Source organism: Mirounga angustirostris, unplaced genomic scaffold (assembly GCF_029215605.1).
Source record: "Mirounga angustirostris isolate CCGP_5_RB_7025 unplaced genomic scaffold, mMirAng1.0.hap1 SCAF_3, whole genome shotgun sequence".
Classification (NCBI taxonomy): Eukaryota; Metazoa; Chordata; class Mammalia; order Carnivora; family Phocidae; genus Mirounga; species Mirounga angustirostris.
The window spans coordinates 65316040-65340311 of record NW_026991711.1 but is presented as its reverse complement, the minus strand read 5'-3'; the positions used below and the strand labels follow the sequence as shown (position 1 = coordinate 65340311).

At 37.4% G+C, this 24272-nt stretch overlaps 1 protein-coding gene and 1 pseudogene across 1 annotated transcript in view; both read right to left on the bottom strand.

The window, feature by feature from the left end:
• Nucleotides 1-477: 477 nt before the first annotated feature.
• Nucleotides 478-24272, bottom strand: part of CCDC169 (coiled-coil domain containing 169) — a 51630-nt gene continuing 27835 nt past the window's right edge. Inside the window, 5 exon segments of the mRNA XM_064586200.1 lie at nucleotides 478-2441; nucleotides 2443-2497; nucleotides 11008-11084; nucleotides 17572-17625; nucleotides 18048-18146. Coding sequence (XP_064442270.1) covers nucleotides 2397-2441; nucleotides 2443-2497; nucleotides 11008-11084; nucleotides 17572-17625; nucleotides 18048-18146 — 330 coding nt within the window. The 3' untranslated portion in view covers nucleotides 478-2396.
• On the bottom strand, nucleotides 13774-16141 carry LOC123839653 (peptidyl-prolyl cis-trans isomerase D-like; annotated as a pseudogene).

Here is a 24272-nt window from a genome sequence, read left to right as displayed (position 1 = left end):
ATAAAACTTCACATGATACGTTATCTTTAAAGCTCAGAATTAGGTAAAACTTTTTCTCTACTTGTTTCTTCCTTCTACAAAACAAATGAGAGCTGTATAATTCATTCCTTCTTTGTGATGATTGCTAGAAAGCTTAAAAGCTAGAGCTTTTCTTAGTTGGGAATTCTTACAAAACATTAACTTTTATCTGTTATCTTATGACCATTGTTTTTATACCTCTACATTTAGTAAAAGCTAACACAATCCTTGGGGCGCCTGGGTGGCTCAGTCGTTAAGCATCTGCCTTCGGCTTAGGTCATGATCCCGGGGTCCTGGGATCGAGCCCTGCATCGGGCTCCCTGCTCCACGGGAAGCCTGCTTCTCCCTCTCCCACTCCCCCTCCTGTGTTCCCTCTCTCCCGCTGTGTCTCTCTCTGTCAAATAAATAAATAAAATCTTAAAAAAAAAAAAAAGCTAACAATCCTTTTTAGAAATAGTGTTTAAAAAAGTAAACAAATAAATACGTAGTATCCTTGATCTGCACAGAAATTTATTCCCAATTCTATAAATGATGAAAGTGAGGCAATGAAAAGTGACTTACTCAATGTCAGAAGCTCAGAAGTGGCAAAGCTGGTGGTAGAACTTAGAGAGTCCCCCGTATCAGTTCTTTATGCTACCCTATCCCTCTGTTTAAGACAGGCCTTTTCTGTCATTGTAAAGTATCCCAGAGTAGCTCCTGCAGAGCTAATACTTAAACATGACAGAGTCCCCATAGTAAGATATTCAACTAATACCCCATCCTAGTGATGGAAATAAATTTAAATGTTCCAAATCCAATCCTCACAATGGCTTGCTCTGTATGATAGAAATAAATTTATTTTTCAGTGATGACTCTGTGATTATAAATATTATGAAAATTTAAGTCATCAGTTTGCTGCTAATGCTAAGAAAGACTGTATAAGATTTAAAAATCTAATATTTGTTTAATAATATGGGTCACGGTGTCTGATCTCCGTAGTTAGCTTAAGAACAGGGGAGATAGGGGCGCCTGTGTGGCTCAGTTGGTTAAGTGTCTACCTTCAGCTCAGGTCATGATCCTAGAGTCCCAGGATCAAGCCCCGCATTGGGTACCCTGCTCAGCGAGTGATCTGCTTCTCCCTCTGTCCCTCACCCCTGTCTCACTCTCTCTCTCAAATAAATAAATAAAATCTTAAAAAAAAAAAAAAAGAACAGGGGAGATATTTCCAAATAGTTCCCATTTGGAATAATATATAGAAAGTTATTTTATGTTTTTCTGTATACTTTATAAAGCCACATACAAGAATTATTTGTCTATATGAAATTTATGAATTCTTCCTTAGAAAAAGAAAGTGAATATCTATAAAAGTTATTATAGAAATGCATTTAGTATTCATTACTGTTGATACTGAATAGAAGTTAAGTTTTAGTTCCAGATATAAGGTGAGAACACCATTAGCTGGAAACTAAGTTAGCTGTGAGTTATTTCTGGAATTATAAAGTCCAATAATTTTACTTATTAAGTTGGGCAAATAAATCATAGGTATGTTCCAAACCTAGATAATAGTTACAAAACCTAAACATAAATAGAAAAATTCAATAAATTATATCAAACCCTTCTCCTCTCCTCACTCTGTCTCCACATTGAGACTTAAGTATTGTGAACACTGCAATGTTTGGTCTAAAGAATTAGGCCATCACTATGAATTAAGAAACATCATAAAATGATTTAAATCACTATGTGCTAAGTAGTAGGACCTTGTAGTTGAATAAATATTGGTTTTCTAGCAAAGTACAAACCTTAGAAGTTATATCATTTGCCTCCATCATTTTATAGATATGGGAAATAAAGATGAGATGAAGGAACCTGCCCAAGACCTCCTAAGTTCATGGCAGGGTAGAAATTATAACCAAGCTGATTACTGATTGAAGGCTATTTCCATAACACCATGATAGTTCAAATCAAAATCCATCTGATTTGTAGCTTTGTTTAAACCAGGTTTAAAAGACCTGAACATGATATGGCCTATAAGAGCAAAATGTTTTGACGAATTCATTTTTAGCTGACAGATAACAGCTGACAGAAACCAAATATAATAGCACTGTTACTATCAGCACAGATTATGGATATATTATTAAAAGTAAGTGTAATAATGCCAACCTTCAGGCTTCCTAGGATATTTTTTAAATCATAAGCAATGCTATTAGATATTTTAGGATCACTTAAAAAATTACTTTCATACAGACAAAGGAACAAACTTCTGGAAGAGAAGCTAAAGAGAAGTTTGATAGCTCTTTTTGTCTATTTCATTCCCTGAAAAATGTGTTCAACATTAACTTCACAAGTTGAATATTATAGATCAAAAGAGGGAAGAAATAGAAATCCACCCAGTTCTAGAATTATAGATTGAGTTTTGGAAGATGGTTTGATCTCGTAATCTTTTTTTACTGGTCCTCTCTTGGCATTCATTGTCTTCCGATTAACTGGATTATATCTTCCCCTGAAATAAAAGAAGAATCATTATTTTTTCAGTCATCATTGTGTACAACAAAAACATCATATGCTTATTGTACCATCCTAAACAGCCATATATTATACCATATTATCTCATTACAGATAGAGAGGAACCAACTCAAGGGCAGATAATCCAAAGGCCAGGAAGGAGTCCATGAAAGTGGCCTAATGTAAAAAGCTCTGACCAAAGAGGGATGAGATAGACCATTCTGATACTCCCTCTGGAAATATGAATTAAAGCTAAGAAAATAGAGAGAAGCCACAAAGTAGGGCAGAGAGAATAAAGAAATTAGGATCCATGAGTAAGCCAAAGTATGTTACCTAAAATTATAATAAAATTGAAACTAAGATATACCAAGGTCTGTGATATTAAAAAGATATAGAGAGTGATGATGGCAGTTGATAATGAGAAGAAAAGTGAAGTAGAGGCTGAACTAGTTGAAGTAATAACAGCAACATTTTTAAAGCACATAATTTATGTCAGGAACTGTTCTAAATTCTATTTATTAACTGATTCATATCAACCTCACAAAATCCCTATGATGTACATACTATTATTAGCCCTGTTAAATAGATGAGGAAAAACAAGGTTATACAGTTAGTAAGTGGATCTAGAATTTGAATCCAGAACGGCTGAGTTCAAAGTCTATGCCTTAAAAAAAAAAAAAAAAAAAAAAAGTCTGTGCCTTTAACTACTTTTCTGTATGACAGACCACTACAGTGAAGAACTATGAAGTTCTGCTCAGATTTTAAAGCTTCCTTGAACTCATTTTAATATCTGTGGGCTCAGTTATATTGGAATTCCTGTTCTTGGATTTCCATGGGACCATCTTTCCTTTATTGATTTACATATCTTTATAAAGCCAACTTCCCCACACTCTCACTTAAGAGTAGAGTCAGCTTCAATTCCCTGCAAGGTGCTTTTCTTTTTTTTTTTTTTTAAAGATTTTATTCATTTTTTAGAGAGCGAGAGAGAAACAGCATGAGAGGGGCAAGGGTCAGAGGGAGAAGCAGGCTCCCCGCCGAGCCGGGAGCCCGATGTGGGACTCGATCCCAGGACCCCGGGATCATGACCTGAGCCGAAGGCAGACGCTTAACCATCTGAGCCACCCAGGCGCCCTGCAAGGTGCTTTTCAAAAATATTTTACTCAGGGAGCGATGTCAGGAAAAATGACAGAACGATTTTAGAAAATTCTTTCCTCTATAAAAGCAATGGAAAAATTGGCAAAAATGGTCAGAAGCAACTTTTTCTGAGCTCTGGAAATTAACCAAGGACTTGAAGCAATCCTGGAGAATTTATTAAACACATCACACACCACACCCACAGCCCAACACACACAGAGCTGAAACTCAGCAAAAACACTGAACTTTGTAGCATTTTAACTTCCCCTAGCCCTCATTCCCCAGCTTTGTGGTATTCCTATGAAGAAGTTGAAAAACTGACCCTAAAATTCATATGGAAATTAAAGGGACTCTGAATAACCATAACAATCTTGAAAAAGAAGAATTAGGGGCACCTGAGTGCCTCACTCAGTTGAGGGGCTGCCTTCAGCTCAGGTCATGATCCCAGGGTCCTGGGATTGAGCCCAGCATAGGGCTCCCTGCTCCGTGGGGAGCCTGCTTCTCCCTCTCCCTCTGTCTCCTAGCTCATGCTCTTATTCTCTATCTCAAATAAATAAAATCTTAAAAAAAAAAAGAAGAAGAAGAATTAAGTTGGAGTAATCACACTTACTTATTTCAAAACTTAGTGAAAACCTAGTCTTCAAGACAGCACGGCTCTGGCATAAGGACAGACTTATAAATCAATGGAGTAGAACTGAGAGTCTAGAAATAAACTTGTATGTTTATGGTTGATTTTTTAAAAGTGTGCAAGGACAATCAAATGGAGAAGAATAGTCTTTAGAACAAATGGTACTAGGACAATGGGATAGACACGTGCAAAAGACTGAAACTGGATCCCAGTCTCACACTATATACAAAAATTGACTCAAAAATGAATCAGTGGTGACATAACATAATAAAATAAAATTAAAAAAAATAAATAAAAGCAATCATAAAAAAATGAATCAAAAAGGACCTAAAACTATAAAACTCTTAGAAGAAAACATATGTATAAATCTTTGTGCTCTTGGATTAGGCAAAAAATCCTAGGAAGCCAAGGTCAATTGGCCTTCATCCAAATCAAAACTTTTGTGCTTCAAAGGACATCATCAAGAAAGAAAAAATAACAACAAAGAATGTAGGAAAATATTTGCAAAACATGTATCTGATAAGGCCTAGTAACCAGAATATATAAAGTACCCTTATAACACAACAAGACAACAACCCAATTTAAAAACAGGCAAAAGGGGGTGCATAGGTGGCTCAGTAGGCTAAGTGTCTCTCTTCAGCTCAGGTCATGATCCTAGGGTCCTGGAATGGAGCCCTGCTTTGGGCTCCCTGCTCGGTGGGGAGACTACTTCTCTCTCCTCTTCTGCCACTCCCCCTGCTTGTGCTTTCTCTCTCTCTCTCAAATACATAAATAAAATCTTTTAAAAAATGGGCAAATGACTTGAACAGACATTTCTCCAAAGAAGATATACAAATGGAAAGCAAGTACACAAAAAGATGCTTAACATTGTTAGTCTTTGGGGAAGTACAAATCAAAAGTACAATGAGATACCACTTCACAAGTACTGGGATGGCTAAAAAAAGGACAATAACAAATGTTGATAAAGATTTGGAGAAACTGGAACCCTCATACATTGCTAAAGGGAAAATAAAATGGTGCAGTCACTCTGGAAAATAGTTTGGCAGTTCCTTAAAAAGATAAAACAGTTATCAATTGACTCAGCAATTCCATTCCAAGGCGTATATCCAAACAGAATTAAAAACATATATGCACAAAAACTTGTATAAGAATGTTCATAGCAGCATTATTCACAATGGTCAAAAGGCGTAAACAACCCAAATGTCCACCAACTGATTAATGGACAAACAAAATGTGACAGATCCAAGAACTGGAATATTATTCAGCCACAGAAAGTAATAAAGTACTGATATATGCTCCTACATGAACGAACCTTGAAAAATTATGCTAAGTGACAAAGTCAGGCACATAAGGCCACATATTATTTGTTTCCATTTATATGAAATAACAAGAATAAATATAGAGACAGAAAGTAGATTAGCAATTGCCAGGGGCTAGGGGGAGGGAGGAATGGAGAGTGAATGCTAATGGATAAAGCGGTTTTGGAGGGAGATGAAAATGTTCTTTAAGCACATAGCGGTGATGGTTGTGCAACTTTGTGAATACACCAAAAAGCAATGAGTTTCGCTTTAAAAGGGTAAATTTTGAATAACCCAACATATAGAAGAATGAAACTAGACCACTTTCTTACACCATACACAAAAATAAATTCAAAATGGACGAAAGACCTAAATGTGAGATGGGAAAACAAATGGAAACACTAAAGCAATTAGACACAAGTATCCCATAAATAATTACCTTGACTTCCTATATACATCTAGTCCCAAATGATGTTATCAAGGTTTAGGTTTTTTCTATGTTTATTTAAAATCTTCATTGTTCTTCCCTTAGTAGAACCAATGGAACCTTATAAAAACAGTGCCATATCTTGAATGCCCTTTATGAGCTGGGTGCTTTATAAGTTGTGTTAAAAGTACACATATTCTTTTTTTTTCTTTTTAAAGATTTTATTTATTTATTTGACAGAGAAAGACACAGCGAGAGAGGGAACACAAGCAGGGAGAGTGGGAGAGGCAGAAGCGGACTCCCCGCCGAGCAGGGAGCCCGATGCGGGACTCGATCCCGGGACTCCAGGATCATGACCTGAGCCGAAGGCAGTCGCTTAACCAACTGAGCCACCCAGGCGCCCAAAAGTACACATATTCTTATAGAAAATACCAGAAAATATAAATTATCCATAATCTCACTATACTATTTTGTATTATAATTTTTAATTACTACTATAGGTAAAAACTTTCCTGTGTCAATTATATATTTTCCTAGAATATAATTTTTTGTAACTTTATATATAATATCATCATAGTTAACTGAATTATTCCCTTAATGTTGGATATTTTGGTTGTGTTTTCTCTACTCTAGCTGCTTTTCTTATCAAAAGGGGGTTCCCTAAACAATCTGTCTCTTAATGAGTCCCAGAATCAATTTCCCTCAGGTCCTGTGATTCTAGGGCACTAAGGGTTGTCTTATTTTCTTCTTTAGAGCTTTTAATCACTCTTAGAACACTTCTAAGGAGAAAAAAAATGAGGATGTTCACACTAAAGGAAAAAAAAAATTATGGTTTTCTACGTTTAGGAACCACTGCTTGTGGTCTCAGCTTTTGAAGTCTTTGCTTGAAGGAATATGATATTTTATAGTTAATACATGCCATAATCATAGTCATAAGGTTACCTATTAACTTGGCAACTTCCAAACCTCATCCTAAGGAGATGATTTCTCCTATTTATCTTAAAGATGATTATCTCTTATTTATCCTTTTAAGATTTTATTTTTAGGTAATCTGTACACCCAATGTGGGGTTTGAACTTAAAACCCTGAGATCAAGAGTTGCAAGCTCCAGTGACTGATCCAGCCATGTGCCCCATATTCTTTTTTCAAATAAGTATATGTAAGAATCTCTAGAATACATATTTTAATAGCAGTATAGATATCTTGTTCATTTTGTGACTATGGTTTCACAAAGTAGGAATATATGCAATAGCTAATATTCAATATCCCTCTTTGAAAGATTTTTTTAATAGTATATCACAGTCAAATGGGTATTTTCTTTCTTTTTTCTTTCTTTCTTTCTTTTCTTTCTAAGAGAAGGAGAAAGAGCATGCATGTGAGCGGGGTGGGGGGAGGGACGGAGGGAGAGGGAGAGAGAATTCTAAGCAGGCTCCATGCCCAGTGCATAGCCCGATGCAGGGCTTGATCTCATGATGGTGAGATCATGACCTGAGCTGAAATCTAGAGTAGGACACTCAACCAAATGAGCCACCCAGGTACCCCATGTGGGTATTTTCTAATGCTCTCATTTATTCCGAACATAGGAAAACTCCAGAAGTCAATATTTAACATTAGCATATGTGAGAATATCAACTAAAGCAAACATTAAATGCCACTAAAACTTGATTTCTAAAACATTGCTTTAAGAATACCACATATAGTAGAGTGCACAAAATAGAGATGTAAGATTTGCTTTATAATAAAGCAAATACTCATGTAACCACACCCAGGTCAACAAACAGAACATTGCCATCACATTGGAAGACCTTGTGCTCCTCCCAATTATCATTCCCCTTCTCCTTCCCATTGGTAACCACTATCCTGTCTTCTGACAACACAGTTTAGTTGTGCCTGTCTTTGAACATCATATAAATAGAATCATATTATATGTATTCTTTTATTTCTGGCCTCCTTTCCACAAAACTGTTATAATATCCATGATGTTGTGTGAACTGTAGTTTGATTTTATTGTTGTTATTATTCATATATATTTTTAATAGATTCATGTTACTATTCATAAATATATGAATATTTGTTTTTATATAAGAATATCATATATGTATGAATATATATCTCTCAAAAATTTTATCTGATCTACTACTGATAGATATTTGAATTCAGTTTATGGTTGTTATGAATAAAGCTGTTATGAACATTCTTGCACAGGTTTTCTTTGGTATAAATATATGCAACATTCTGTTAGGTATATAACTAAGAGTGCAACTGTTGGGTTATAGAGTAGGTATATGATCAGCTAAATGTAGGAAGTAATACTAAACACTATTCCAAAGTGGTCGCATAAATTTACACTTCATATCTTTGACAACACTTGGAATCATCAATCTTTAAAATTTGTGGTGGCCTCTCATAATTTTAACTTGCATTCCACTGAATAAGTAATGGTGTTTGAGTCCATTGGCCATTTGGATATCCTCCTATGTGAGGTACTTAACACTAAAACTTGGTTTAAAGACTAAAACTTGAATCAAAAAGTGTACTAAGTTCCAAAGTTGAGGCAATAACTCAGAACAACAATACTTTAAAGTAGACCAATTATATATACCTAATTTGGAAGGTTATAGGTATATAGAAATGTTTCTATTATTTGAGTTATTTGGTTTATTAATATTTCCAGAAAGTGGAGAGGTTTTTTTCCCATTTGTATGACCATTAATTCATTCATGCATTCATTAAAAAATTAGTAAACACCTATTTATTTATGCCAGGCACTGTATTCAACATTAGGTTCTACCAAGGATGGAAGTGACATATCCAAGACCAAGATGTGCAGTGCCAGAGGGCACAGACAAGCTTACTGAGCAGGTGGATGATGTGGTCTGGGATACCTGCTCAGTAATCTTGTGATGCACTAGTACCTCCAGCTCAGTTCAGACCTACGGCATGAAGGGCCCTAAAGAGAAACTGATCATCAGGATGATATAGCAGGGGGCAAGGAGGAATGGGTTGGCATCCAGGTCATCTACTTGAGTGTCTGTTAGTACCACCTTGCCCAATTTGACAGTTATGTGGATGAGAACCATTTATAACATGGCCTGGAAAGAATATGACAAACTGGGCTCTGATTCTCAGGGTAGGTCACCCCATCAGGGGAAGAGAAAGTCCATACTTCATTCACTGATGAATCAGCTTGATACATGAGACTGCAGCTGCACTGTAGCCCTATTCTCTCTGCCCAAATCTATTTCCTTCCCTTCTCCTCGAGGTACTCATTCTAAGAATGCTTAAGAGTAAACTTCCTACATGTTCATTTCCATTTCAGAGTCTGCTCCCGGAGAGATCCAACCTACAACAGCATCAGTGGAAAACTAAACTGCCCTAACAGACCTATAGTATAATAATATAGATGTGTATGTGTGTTAATACATGAGTAGAATGAGTTTTATTTGTATTTTCAAAATATTTCTCCATTATTTAAGCAAATTTGAATAAAAGAGGTATTTTCTTTCTAAAATATAATTGGAAGATAAATATAAAAATAAAAAAGAAATATTAATTGGAAGATAAATGGTAAAAATAAAAAAGAAATATGTAGGGTGACTGTGCAGAAAGAGTTACTGTAGCAAGCCTGAAACTAGAAAGGCCTTCTTTCAAGGCTGGCCCTTGGCTGGTGTCTGGGAACTTAGTGATAAAAAGTTCCCTACACTGATATAAAATTTTCCTTAAATGAAAAAGAATGGCTTACTGTACTTAAACTGTACAAACAATATGGTTTCTGTGAACATGTTTTCCTTCTGGAAGTCTGGAATTTGGTATGTGCTAAGCAAAGGGTACCTACACGACTGGCCCTCGGTAAAAAACGTGGGTACAAGTATCTAATGAATTTCCCTGGAAGATCAAATTTCATGTGTTGTCACACATTGTTCCACGACCTACTGCTGGAGGAGCAAAGTGTGTCCTATGTGACTGCACTAGAGGACTTTTAGAAGCTTGTGCCTAGTTTCCTCCAAACTTCACCCCATACACCTTTTTCCTTTGATGATTTTTCTTTGTATCCTTTGGCTGTAATACATCCAAGCTGTATGCACAAATATATGCTGAGTCCTGTGGGTTGTTCTAGCAAATCACTGAACATGGGACTGGTCTTGGGGCCCCCCAGCACAGAGGTATAATAGTTTTCAGAGGGAAGTCATTTTCCAGAATTTAATGTTTTCACTATATTTCTATTGATATTAAATGTACAGGATAATAAGTTATAATTTAAAATATTTATGACTACTCAAGGAAGAACACACTTTTATCCATCTAGCCATATATTGGACAAAATGTTGCTATCCCATGAATCTCCACCAAAAACACTTGCTATATTGCATATACCTTTTATGCCTGTATTTGAAAATAATTCTGACTTATTGCTAACTTATATCCTGGTTTACTCTTTTGATATTGTTAAGTTATATATGAATATATTCACCTACATAGAAAAGGTTATATAAGACAAGGATTGCTTGGCTAATTATTCTGTACTTAGTATAGAACAGGAAAAATTATGTGTAGATATAACCTCCTAAACCCATAAAACATTCCTCTGTTCTTTATTCATCCTAAATTACTTTTGTTTGCATTGGAAAACACAGTTTTCCACTGGTGCTGCACTGTCTTCTACACTAATTTCAGTGTCTATATTTCGTCTGTAAAAAAGTTAAGGCTGGTAATTTAATTGTATTTATATTGTTAATGGTGTAGATTTAGGCTCCTCTTGGGTAGCGTATTGTTTTAGCTTAGAAAATAAGAACTTACCTTGTTGGAAGACAAAACATATTCTTGGGATCTACAAAAATGTATATAAATAGTGAATAGAGAGCATAAATTTCTTTAAGTTCTTTTACCATCTGTTTTTTATTTTATATCATTGCTATAAAATCTAGAAGTTCAACTTCCAAAATATAATGGACACCTGTTTTGTCAGTATCATTCACATGCAAATATAATTAATTAGAAACGAAAGATATAGTTAGACTTACATTTTCACTAGCTTCTCTTTCATTCTAGGCAGTTGATCCATCTGTTGCCTTTTAGAAACTTGGTATGAGTCAGAGACCTGAAATACAAACATTTGAGCATTTGTCCTCTTATTTCATGACTGATTTTGGAGATAAGAGGAACAGTCCATTCTCAATTAACTCTTTTATAACCAGGCCCTTAAGTGGTATGCATAAGAGAAGATAAAGAATAATGGGAAATTCTGGCCTTCTCTAGTATTAAGAGGTTTCTAAAGATTATGGAAACTCCTTAATCTCAACCCTACATTCCATGTGATTTTTAAAATAAATATAGAGGAAATTGTGAAAATCATATCATCTTTGTGGTATAAAGATCATTAAAAGTTTTCATAACAGACACTGAATATAAATAATACATATACTCTGCCATTAAGAAAGATATGGCAATAGAAGTGGAAATGGAAAAACAAGATCATATTTTCATTTTTGTTTGTTTTAGATACTTCTGTGATACAAAAGTAGAGACTTTCTGTAGGTGGTATAAATAAAATTCCCAGTACAGGAACAGTTAAGGCTGGTGACCTTAGAGATGGCATTGAAGACATGGGTAAATGAGATCATTCAGTAAGAACACAGAGAGAAGAGAGTTGATGATAAAAACTTGAGAAAGCAACTTTTAAGGGGTAGGAGAATTACTAAAGGCCATCCCTTAAAAAATAGGAAAACAGGAAAAAATACTGGCATGGAAGTCATGAGGTGGGTGATATTCAAAAAGTGAGCATAGTTAGCAATATGAAATGCCTCAGAGATGTCTACACTACCAGGAGGTTTGAAAAGGAGTCATTATGTTAAAAAGTAAACTGTGCCAGAGCCCAGTGCTGGGGGTCAGAAAGGAATTGAAAGAGGTCTAAGACTAAAAGCAAAGCAGTGAGTATATCCACCCTTGCACGAAGTTTGAGAAAAGAAAAGCTAAGGTAGTAGTTTTGTTAAGACAGGGTAAAATAGGGGCACCTGGGTGGCTCAGTCAGTTAAGCGGCTGCCTTTGGCTCAGGTCATGATCCTGGGGTCCTGAGATTGAGCCCTACGTCCGGCTCCCTGCTCAGTGGAGAGCCGCTTCTCCCTCTCCCTCTGCCTGCCACTCTGCCTACTTGTGCTCTCTCTCTCTCTGTCAAATAAAATCTTTAAAAAAAAAAAAAAAAAGATGGGGTAAAATAAAAGTTGGTTTCTGTTTTATTTTGGTGGAAGAGATGAGCATCTTTGTGAAGATGTTAGATCATCTTTGCTAAGTGGGACAATTTGGGGCACATTGGACCAGATGGAATTCACTCATTTATTCACTCAGTAAATGCTATTGAGCAACCACTATGTGCCACCTCCAGTTTAGCACTGGGGCACAAAGATAAGTCACAGTTCTTACAATCTATTGGAGTATAATACATAGATTATACAATTCACTGCCTTGGCAGAGGTTTGCACAGGTGCTTTGTAAGCATAAGGCAGATGCTAGTTCAAGCCATAGGGGGCCTGGAAGAGTAACCAATTAAGAGCTAAGGAAAGGACATTCCAGGCAGAAGGAGCAGGAAGGGCCTACCAGTATAAGACAGCATGACATATGCAGGGACCACATTTATCTTTGGTCTGGCTGCAATACAAGATGTGAGTAGGGACACAGCTGGAAAGGCAGGTATTGGAAAGGATCTTGTAGACTACACTGAGCTTTGCCGAAATCCTTTGGACAATGCAAAGTCACTGAAGGCTTTAAATAGGGAACATCACCAGAGCTCCTGGGTGGCTCAGTCAGTTAAGCGTCCAACTTTTGATTTCGGCTCAGGTACTGATCTCAGGGTCCTAGGATCCAGCCCCAAGTCGGGCTCCATGCTCGGCGGGGAGTTTGCTTGGGGATTCACTCCCTCTCTCTCTGCCCCTCCCCGCTCAAATAAATAAATAAATCTTTATTTTTTTTTTAAGATTTTATTTTATTTATTTATTTGTCAGAGAGAGAGAGAGCAAGCACAAGCAGGGGGAGCAGCAGAGGGAGAGGGAGAAGCAGACTCCCCGCTGAGCAAAGAACCTGATGCAGAACTCAATCCCAGGACCCTGGGATCATGACCTGAGCCAAAGGCAGATGCTTAACTGAGTGAGCCACCCAAGTGCCCCTAAATAAATCTTTTAAAAAAAGTAGGGAACAACACCGTATCTGTATTTCAGAATGCTTGCTCAGGCAGCAGAGGAGAAAAAATTGAGTATGGTGGGGGCAAGATTTTAATCTTTATTTAATAAATAAATAAATATCTTTTAAAAAGAAAATAAAAATAAATCTGGGAGCTCTATTTTCAAATGAATAATAATAAAATAGAGTTGTCCAAAAAGACAACAGAAAGAGCTGGATAGTCTGGAACCTATGACATAAGGAACTGCTAGTGTAACTTTTGTGGTAATTTAATATTTTAGCTTAGGGAAAAAAACTATGGAAACACTTAAGGGTCGTTTTCATATCTTTGAGAAGCTGTTACAGAGGAGACATATAGAATTGTCCTGTGTTCTTCAGTGGAAGAAACTAAAACCAATACGTTTTAAGGAAGGAGAATAAGGAGAATTACATGATGCTTTAACAATTCTAATAATTAGAATTGCCTGACAATGAAACAGAACAGCCTCAGGTTCATTATCTGTAAACCAAAGCATTATATTCAATAGTGTCTCAGATCTACTGCTAAAATGCCACATTTATGGAAACAGAGCTTAAGTTTATTATGTGTTACAAGTTCTAGTCAGACTTTCTGCCTGACTTTTTTTTTTTTGTAACAATGTTTTATTAAGAGTGGGACATCAGGGACCATATATAACTAACAAAAACCTTTAAATGTTCTTATTGCCTTTATATAACAATCAATCAATGCATATTTAAGTAAAACCGAACTTCTTACTAGGCAAATATTTTTGCATACGCTGCCTTCTCTTTATCTTTTTGTGCTTTTATCTTTTGTTTGACTTTCAGCAATTCTGCCTGGATAGCCTTATCTTCCGGTGCTATCTCCTGAGCTTTCTTAAGATCAGCCAATGCTTGATCGTATTCTTTTAATCCTTGCCATCCTTGACCTCTATGGTACAATGCTTTGGTATTGGATGGGTCTATTCCAAGAGCCTCCAAACAACTGTCGATTGCTCCCTGCCAATTTGACATCTTCAGTTTACAAGCACCAATATTCACCACGCAGCTTAAAACTATAGGTTGCAGCTTCGATCTATCTGCTTGCTCAATAGTAGCCTTTGAACCTTCCACATATCTTAAAACTTTTGTATATTTTTAATGGCCATCTCCCAGTTCTGAGATCTGAAAAATATATTTCCAATACTTTTTACATCTTCTGTTATTAGTAAAATTTTATTTACATCTTTTAAATCTATATCTGCATCCTCACGGAAGTCTGGATGACTGTCACCAGAGCCATCTTATGGGAATACGCCCCAATCATCCCCTTCCTTCAATTCTCCGCATTCTGCAATAACACACAATTTGGCAGGTTTTTCACCTTTCACTTCTACATTTTCCAGTATCCTTGCCACACCCATTCCTTTAATTACTTGGCCAAATACCACATGTTTCCCATCCAAGTGAGGAGTCGGGACTGTTGTGATAAAGAATTGAGAACCACTTGTATTGCAGCCTACATTTGCCATGCTCAATAAACCTTCCTGATCATGCTTATAATCGCAATTTTCATCATCAAATTTTTCACCATAAATACTTTTTCCACCTGTCCCATTTTGATTTGAGAAGTATCCACCATGAATCATAAATTTCTTAATAATTTGATGGAAAGGGCATCCTTCAAAATGGAGAGGTTTCCCAGTGGTGGGTCCAACGCCTTTTTCTCCTGTATACAATACACGAAAATTTTCTGCAGTTTTGGGTACAATATCTGCAAACAATTCTAAGACAATTCGACCAACTCAATCCCCTCCGATGTCCACATCAAATAAGACTCTGGGGTTACTGGGGTTGGAGGGCTTAGTTTGGGGGGATGGGTGCAACATTTTGAATTGCAGATGCGCTTGGGAGCAAACTCAGAGAACCTCGTGGATGACCGGCAGCTCAACCCAAAAGCGGTTTTCTCCTCTGCCTGACTTTTAAGTAATGCAACAAACCTATATATTCTTACAACTCAGTGTCCATACTGTACACATATTGCATAAATTAGAAAAATCCTGAGATATGGAAACTCAGTTTCATTCAAAACAGTGAAGATAGCAGAAGTATAAACAGCAGCCTCAGCAAATAGCTCTAGTTATCTACCTAAGAATCAATTATTTATGTATTCAGCATGGAAGGAACTGCAGATCATCCGCTGACCTTTCCCATCACCCTAATATCCACATGGTCAGAACCATCTTTGACTATAAAGATTAACAATTCATTCTAGAGTGAAAATCCTTATTAACATTTATATTGGGGAACAGGATTAACATCTTCCTGGGAAGCTGTTAAAATAGGCTTTGATTGTATGTTCAGTGATCCTGTATAATCAGAGTAGAACCTATTTTACCTTAGTGAATTTTTCAGATAAACAAATGAAGCTAAAGGAGGAAGGCTGAGGCAAGTAGAAATTCTAATGCCCCTGTCACAGAGAGAGAGGCTAGGGAGATCAGGAAAGAAAACAGGAAAATAATGTTCACCACTTACTAGAATTTAGAACATATTATGGGCCAGGCATTTTACTCAGCACTTTATATACCTTTCATCTCTAAACACTCACAAATCCCCTGCAACACAGTACTATTATTTCCCGTTCTACCAAGAAGGAAAGAAATTAGGCCCCAAAAGTTCACACCACAATTAGGTACCAAGCTGGGATTTAAATCCAAATTTAAATGACTCCAAAACCTGTGGTCTTTCCTCAAATCATGGTCTTATAAAGCAGTTAGCATTTATGCTAGAACTTGAAGGAAGCAGAATTGGCACATATGAAAAGCAGCATATTCCAGGTGGAGTCATGGTCTAAGGAAAGGCATGAGGGTGCCTGCCTCAGTTGGCAGTGATGCCAACTGAGTATCCAGGACCATCAAGTGTGAACTGACTGTTTAATGGGTAAGAGACTACAGGAGTGATTCTATTTTTTTTTTTTTTTAAAGATTTTATTTATTTATTTGACAGAGAGAGACACAGAGAGAGAGAGAACACAAGCAGGGGGAGAGGGAGAGGGAGAAGCAGGCTTCCTGCCGAGCAAGGAGCCCAATGCGGGGCTTGATCCCAGGACCCTGGGATCATGACCTGAGCCAAGGGCAGATGCTTAATGACTGAGCCACCCAGGCGCCCCAGGAGCGATTCTATTTTGTCTCAATTTCCTAACTGAATCTTAGTCACTACTAGAAAAAAAAAAAAAGAAGTCTAAGCCTCCCTTTACCCACCACTGCCCTGACTTTCATTCCAAAATTGTTCTATACATTCCCTTATCAGCTCCAAGCCCCAATCCTAACTCCCTTCCTCTCCATCCTTTCATTGATCCTCTGGAAATACCAGATCAGTGATTAGCAGACTATCTTTATGGCAAACCCAGCCCTCAAGGTCCTCTGCTTCCTTGCCTCACCTAGTTAATGTCCTGAAGACTCCAACCTACCTCTTGGCCCTTCCTCCCCTGACCATCCCTTTGCAACTCTTCAGAGCTATATTCTAAACTATCTTTTCTTTTCACCCTGTATACTCTCCCTGATGCATTCCATTCATTCATATGGCTTCATTTACTATCTATATGCTAATAATTTCCATGTCTATATCTCCAATTTTTATCTTTTCTACCCTGAGATTCATATATCCAACTGCTCTTTGGACACTTCCATTTAGATAATGTGCATTGAAAACTAAACTCATATCCTGATTTTAAAACATATATCAAAATAAAGTTAACAAGGATTAAATATTTAAATGTAAAACATTTAGCCAAGTACTAAAAAAAAATGTGATAAATGTTATGAAACATTGACATGAAGACTTTTAAACTATGACATCAGAAGCCATAAATAAAAATTGGCTCTGACAACATCAAAATAAAAACTCAGTAATACTAACATCATCAAAAATAAAACTGAAAAGCAAATGAAAAACTATGGAAAATATGTGCAACATCATTCATAATTTACTGATCACTTTCCTGTCCTATCATTTGTATGTACACACTTTCCTATCTTGTATTGTAAGTACACCCTTTCTAGTAATAGTGCAGTATCTTAGGCCTCACTGTGAATAATTATGACATAATGTGTCATGAATTTCATGATAACAGAGGGATAACTGCTTATTTGCTTGAATTCTAGAAATTATAGATCAAACTAAAAGGATAACTAAGGAAGCAAATATGTAAAATATTCCCTTAATCTGGGAAACTTTTATCTCCTTGTTACCTTTTTATAAAACCTATAAATTTTCCTTTTCACCTTCCATATTTAGAAACTTGGTACATTTTCTCCCATAATTCCAACATATGTTTGTTTATCAAACCAAACCAATCAAAAGCCTAGAAAAGTGAAAAATGTAATTTACAGTAAGAGGAAACTCTTAAAATTTGGAAGTAAGACAACAAAAGTTACCTGAGACATTTCAGCTAGGTATCTACGGTGCTCATTGTTGGTCTTGTGGTAAGCCTAGAGGAAAAATACATAAGTAAAGAATCCAGGGCGCCTGGGTGGCTAGTTGGTTAAGCGACTGCCTTCAGCTCAGGTCATGATCCTGGAGTCCCAGGATCAAGTCTCGCATCGGGCTCCCTGCTCAGCAGGGAGTCTGCTTCTCCCTCTGACCCTCCCCCCTCTCATGTGCTCTCTCTCTCTCATTCTCTCTCTCAAATAAATAAATAAAATCTTAAAAAAAAAAAAAAGAATCCAACATCAGAGAGGATTTGCAATATTAGCAAGACTATTACTAAGTCAAGTTTATGTCTATGCTGTTTTTTAAAATAGTGTAGGAAATAGTTTTTTAAGTATTTTGTGATAATATAGTAGGTTTGTAGATAACATACTAAAAATAATGGCAGTTACAAAGAAATGTCTAGTACAGAATAAAAACAAACCTTTGATTCTTGTTCCAGTCTCAGTGCACAGTCTTTTACTTGATTTTCAAGGCTTCTTTTCTCTTTTCCTAGCTGTTTAAGTAATGTATTTAAGTATTCCTAAAAGTATAAATAGTAAATTTTTACATGTACTCATGTTCTAAATAACAGTAAGAAATTTCTTCACTGGCAAATGCCTACCTCATAACATTCTGTGACTTCAAATTCTATATGTACCTTTTAAGTAATAGCAATAATAATAATTACAATATTTATTTAACCCTAACAGTATTCCAAGTCTGTACTTGTGCTAAGTGCTTTCCATAGACTATTTCATTTAATCCTTATAAAAGCCAGGAAGATGGCTAATATATTTATTTCCATTTTACTGTTGAGAAAATTGCATCTGCTGGATGTTAAGTAAGTGGTCCAAAGACACACAGCTAATAAATGGTAGAGCTGGAATTAGAAGCCAGGTAGTTTGGGGCGCCTGGCTGGCTCAGTCAGTGGAGCATGAGACTCTTGATCTCAAGCCCCATGTTGGATGTAGAGATTACTTAAAAATAAAATCTAAAAAAAAAAAGAACCCAGGTAATCTGACTCCAAAGGCCACACATGCTAAACAATATTATTATATATTTTTCATATGACTGATTCCAGTGTAATAATAGTACAGTAGAAGAACAGACAATAAAGTTGATGACCAGGAGAATTGAGAAAATATTGCAGGGTAGGACAGTTCTGGAAACTAAGACCTCAAGCCAAATACCATTCATCACAAATAGCTGGAGCTGAGTAGAGGTTTAGCCAAATGCCAGAGCAATACTGCATTACAGCAATTTAGTTTAAAAATTTAATCCTTAAACTAATAGCTAGTTATTTGCAGTAACTCCAATTATTTCTCATATTCTTACACATTACCACATTAACATTAAAAAATCTCCAAACTGAATTCTACATAACCCTTGTTGGTCATGATTTAGGTCACTTAAGTTATTAAAAGAAACATTTAAAGAAAAAGAGAAGCAGCTGATTTAAATCTTCACAAAGCAAAACTGCAAGATATTTTAGAGCTCATCCCCTCCTCCTGAAAAACAGCTAATTCTCTAAAAACTTATTTTCTCTCCTAGATACTTATTAACACTTATTAGAATATAAAAAATTGTATCAACAGAATAATTAGGTCAGCTGAAACAAGGCAAGTTCTTGTCTCTAAAAATAACACCAGTGATAATACAAATCTCTTGGTTATGACAATTCTCCACTATGCATATTTGGTTACCATTAAAACATAACTGGGTGATATTTCGCAGGCAGGCCTTATTTGTCTTTGAAAACCATGCACTGGTGTCATAAATGGTCTGCAGTCCCCCTCCCCCAAATACAAACTTGCTCCAGAAGAAAGTCCATGAAAGCCCCACAAATTTAAGAGGTTAAACTGAGTTATCTTATAGAAAATTAAACCCTTATGAAATAAACCACTGCTCAAGTATGAAGAGTTTTTGATGAAATAATCAAGGAGTGATGGAAGTAGTTCAAAATTTTGCTGTATAGACCCTTGCTAGGAGAATTCCAAGCTTAGTCCACCATAGTAACATGGTTTAGTTACATCATTTCTCAAATACATTTTTATAAATGTAAAAGAGAATCTAACTCTTTTTAATATTGTTTCAATGGGAAAATGCACTCTAAGTTCTAAAAGAAATTAGCTTATCAATAAACTACAGGAATATAAATTATTTTTATATTAAAGATGACCTGAATGAGATATGACCCAAAACTCTAGAAATTCATACAAGAAACATACATATGAAATAGGTAAAATTCAAGGCAATACATGACTAAATGCCAATATGTGAAACACAGACAATAAATGCTCACAAGTTTTTGAAAGAGGCTGATCAACATGGGCTAGAGCACTCAGGATCCCCCAAAGGGGAAGGATCTGAATGGGCAAAAAAGAGGGAGAAGGGGAGCTATATATTGATCAAAGACTTGAGTCAAAAGATTACTTAGTGGTAATGATAGAACTAAAGCAAGATATCTGAGCAATAAATAAGAGATAAGGTAAGATAAATAAGGAAGGACCTGGTTATAGAAGACTTAGACTGCCAGGCTCAGGAAGCTAAACCCTGGGAGCTATCGGAAATTATTAAACAAGTGGCATGATGAGAGCAGGGGGTTAGGAATACTAATTAAGTGGCAATTTCTATGACAAAGGATGTTTTATGTTATTTATTGATGTGGATTTGCAGTTCTGAGCTTTGCAGCTTAAATTTATTTATTTACTTACTTATTTTTATTATTTATTTATTTATTGAGAGCGTGAACTGGTTGGGGAGGGCAGGGTGCGGTGGGGGAGTGGGAAGGGCAGAGGGAGAGGGAGAGAATCTCAAGCCAACTCAGCGCTGAGTGCAGAGCTTGATATGGGGCACCACCATCTCACAACCCTGAGATCTTGACCTGAGCCGAAATCAAGTCAGACACCCAATCGACTGAGCCACCCAGGCACCCCCAAAGCTTAAATATTCTTTGTGTTAGACTGTATCTCGCTACTATTCCTATCCTGACTAAATTCCTTGTCTTATCACCTAATTTTACAATTCATTCATTTATTCAAAATATATTCATCAAGCAGCTCCTATGTGCCAGACATTGTGCTAAGGATACCACAGTGAGAATTATAAACACAGACCCTGTCCTCATGGAGCTGAGAGTCTTATATGGTTTACCTTGGTGAATGTGACAGGTAAGCTTGAGAAGAATCTGTATTCTGTTATTGGATGGAATATTCTATAAATGTCAATTGATTGAGTTGACTGACATTGCTGTTCAGGTCAACTATGTCTTTATTGACTTTTCTCCGTTTTTGATCTATCAGTTACTGACAGGGTGGCTGCTGAAGTCTTCAACTTTAATAGTGGATTTGCCTATTTTTCCTCCATTAATTCATCAAAATCACTATTTAAGTGTTCCTACCAGTTTATGTTTCTAGCAGCTTCGGTTCCAGATAAGCAGATGTTAGTGACTACCTGGATTTGTCTGTTTTATATAGATTTCAGGATGGGAGTTTGCCCTGAAAACTCAGTTCACTGAGTGATTGATTTTCAGATTATTCACCTTTTTCTTGTTGTAATGATAGCACTATGCATATTGAGCCAAAACCAGAAGTCGAAAACTGTTCTTGATACTCTTTTCTAATTGGCACAAAAAGAATGCATTCTCCAAGTCAGTGGTTGCATATCCTACACCTGAAGACTTATTAGTCTGCTTTAGCGGTGACACCATATCCGGCAAAGCAGCTGCACTTGGGGCTAATAATTGGTTAAACCTGCAGTGGCTTACAGTCTTTCTCTACAATACATCCAAACTGGCCATTTAGAGTAATGACAGGCACCAAGACCCTTGCATCTCTTAGGTTTTTATTTGTGGCACTAATCTCTGCTGTCTTCCCTGGGTTAAGAAATTGCTTTTGCTTTACAATTTTGGCCTTGGGTGGGAGAGGGACAGTTCTAAAGTTTCCAATTGGTTTTTCCCATCATGATAGTTTTTACTTCAGAGATGAAGACCCAGTGTGGGGGTTAACTTCAACTGCCAAGTATAAGTTCAATTACGTACTCAGGGACTGAGAAAATGATCACTGTGAGGGTAGGGGACTCTATGGGCACATATGATTTGGATGGTGGGCACAGATTCCTATTTGGGGAATCAATGTCAACTCAGACCTCAAAATGTCTGGTTATTTCCTTTCCCACAGTGTACAGTCATCCACATAAGTGGTCAGAGGCCCTTTTGGAGGAAGACTGGTGATATGGTCATGATACATACATGGACTGATATAGGGTCCTTTCTCCCAGGAACCCAGCTACCTCTTTGGTCAATGATTTCTAGAACTGAAAATTGGTTCAGATCTGGGACATGAGCAAAGAATTGTGCTTTCTATTGGGCTGACTGTCCTAGGCCTCCTGCTCCTCCATTCCTTATTATTATTTTTTTTAATAGATGTTGAACAGCACCCTCATTAACTGGCCTGGCAGCCACATGAGGAGGTGGGAGCAGCTCCTGAGGGGAGAACCCGTTGCCTTATCGGAGGGAGGACTCTGTAGCATCTTCTAAAACAGTGAGTATTCTAGCCCTTACTAGAGGTAGAAGTGGTCCAGAGGGTCCAGCTGGAGTCGTGGAGTCAACAGCCTTAGGGGCATCCATCCAGATGTCCTGTCACACTTTTCAGGATCCCTGGTTATTCCTATTAGGGCCCTGCCCTTTGCATAACACACCTGCATGGACTGAGCATTTAAATGCCTCTGGAACTCTGCAACTCACAATCAGGTCTTCAGCCTTGTTGTTCTACAAGTCTGCCCTTCTACTACTGGTATAAAAGACCTCCACCACCAAGGCTCTCTGGTTTTCACTCTTAGATATTAGCGCTTGTTAACTATTCTCAGTCTCATTTATCCTTACACAGGGTGTCAATACAACTTAAAAATAACCCCATCTTGGGGCGCCCGAGTGGCTCAGTCGTTAAGCGTCTGCCTTCGGCTCGGGTCATGATCCCAGGGTCCTGGGATCGAGCCCCGCATCGGGCTCCCTGCTCCGCGGGAAGCCTGCTTCTCCCTCTCCCACTCCCTCTGCCTGTGTTCCCTCTCTCGCTGTGTCTCTCTCTGTTAAAAAAATAAAATCTTTAAAAAAAATAAAAATAAAAATAACCCCATCTTTTCCAAATGCCTACATCATGGATTCTTCTATAATATTGCCCTCTGCAATAACATTTTCCAAGGTCACCATCAGTGAAGTCTTTAGTAGTTCAACTGCCACACTGAGCCAGGATCTATTGGTGCCACATCTACAGATCAGGACAGCATCCTCTGCCCTGCCACAAAGTAAGCGAGCCAGGCCCAAATCCCCATCTTACCTCCTATTTTTTTGCATCACTCCCAGTGCCTCTAGTTGTAGACTTAGTCTTCTGAGAAGCAGACACCAAGATGGGATTAAATGTGAAAGGATTCTGTTCTCAGAAATGCCTGCCTGTGAGGAAACAGGGAAGGAGCAGGAGAAGGCTGGAAAACTAGTTTGATTATAATGTAAGTCAGAGCCTTAGTGAAGGGGAAAGGAAAAGAAAGTTAGGTGGAACTGGAAGCATCGTAGGCTGGCATGCAGCCTAAGGAAAGTTTGGCAAAACCATCAAGGAATCCTTAAGCCAAAGTCACTGACAATGGAGTCCCATGTTTTCCAGGAATAGGGTTGCCTTAGTATCCCCACTGTACCCGATATGGGCACGGAGCAGCCCATGGGAGGTGTGGTCTTGGTGCAAAAGTAGTGACGTATTTTAAAGCCTAATACCTGGGGTCCTCAGTCAATTAACTTCCCTATCCTGGGAAGTCTGTGAGGTGCATCCTCTGGGCAGCCAGACTAACAGTCTTTTCTTAAGGGCATTTCAGTTTTTCAACTGAAGAACTGTCCAATCTCCTCCCTTGTGAGGTTTAATCCTAGCCACTGGTTTTCTGGGAGTAGAGCAAGGGAAGAAAGCTGAGAAGAGTTCCTTATTCAGATTACATATTTTTGTTTAATTCCATCATTCTTAGACCTCTATCACATTCTCATCTTCCTCTGTGCCTGAAGGCCCAAAATCCAGAGCTTCTGCAGCTTAATTTCTTAATTTCTCCAGAAAAAACTCCTGACTGAAGGAGAATATCTATCCTGATAGATGTGCTCCTATTCCTATCATCACACTAGAAGTCCTTGCTAATATAATAAGGCAAGAAAAGGAAATAAAATGTATATAGACTGGGAAGGAAGACCAAAAAAAAATGTTTGCAGATAACATGATCATCTATGTAGAATATCCAAAATAATAAACAACAAACTCTGGAACTAATAAGTGATTATAACAAGGTTGCAGAATGACCAGGTTCATATATGAAAATCAATTGTTTTCCTATATACTGGCAATGAACAAGTGGAATTTTTTTTTAAGATTTTATTTATTTATTTGACAGAGAGAGACACAGCGAGAGAGGGAACACAAGCAGCGGGAGTGGGAGAGGGAGAGGCAGGCTTCCTGCCGAGCAGGGAGCCCGTCATGGGGCTTGATCCCAGGACCCTGGGATCATGACCTGGGCCGAAGGCAGACGCTTAGTGACTGAGCCACTCAGGTACTCCTGAACAAGTAGAATTTGAAATTAAAAAACACAGTATCATTTACATTAGCACCCCCCAAAATGAAATACTTAGGTATAAATCTAACAA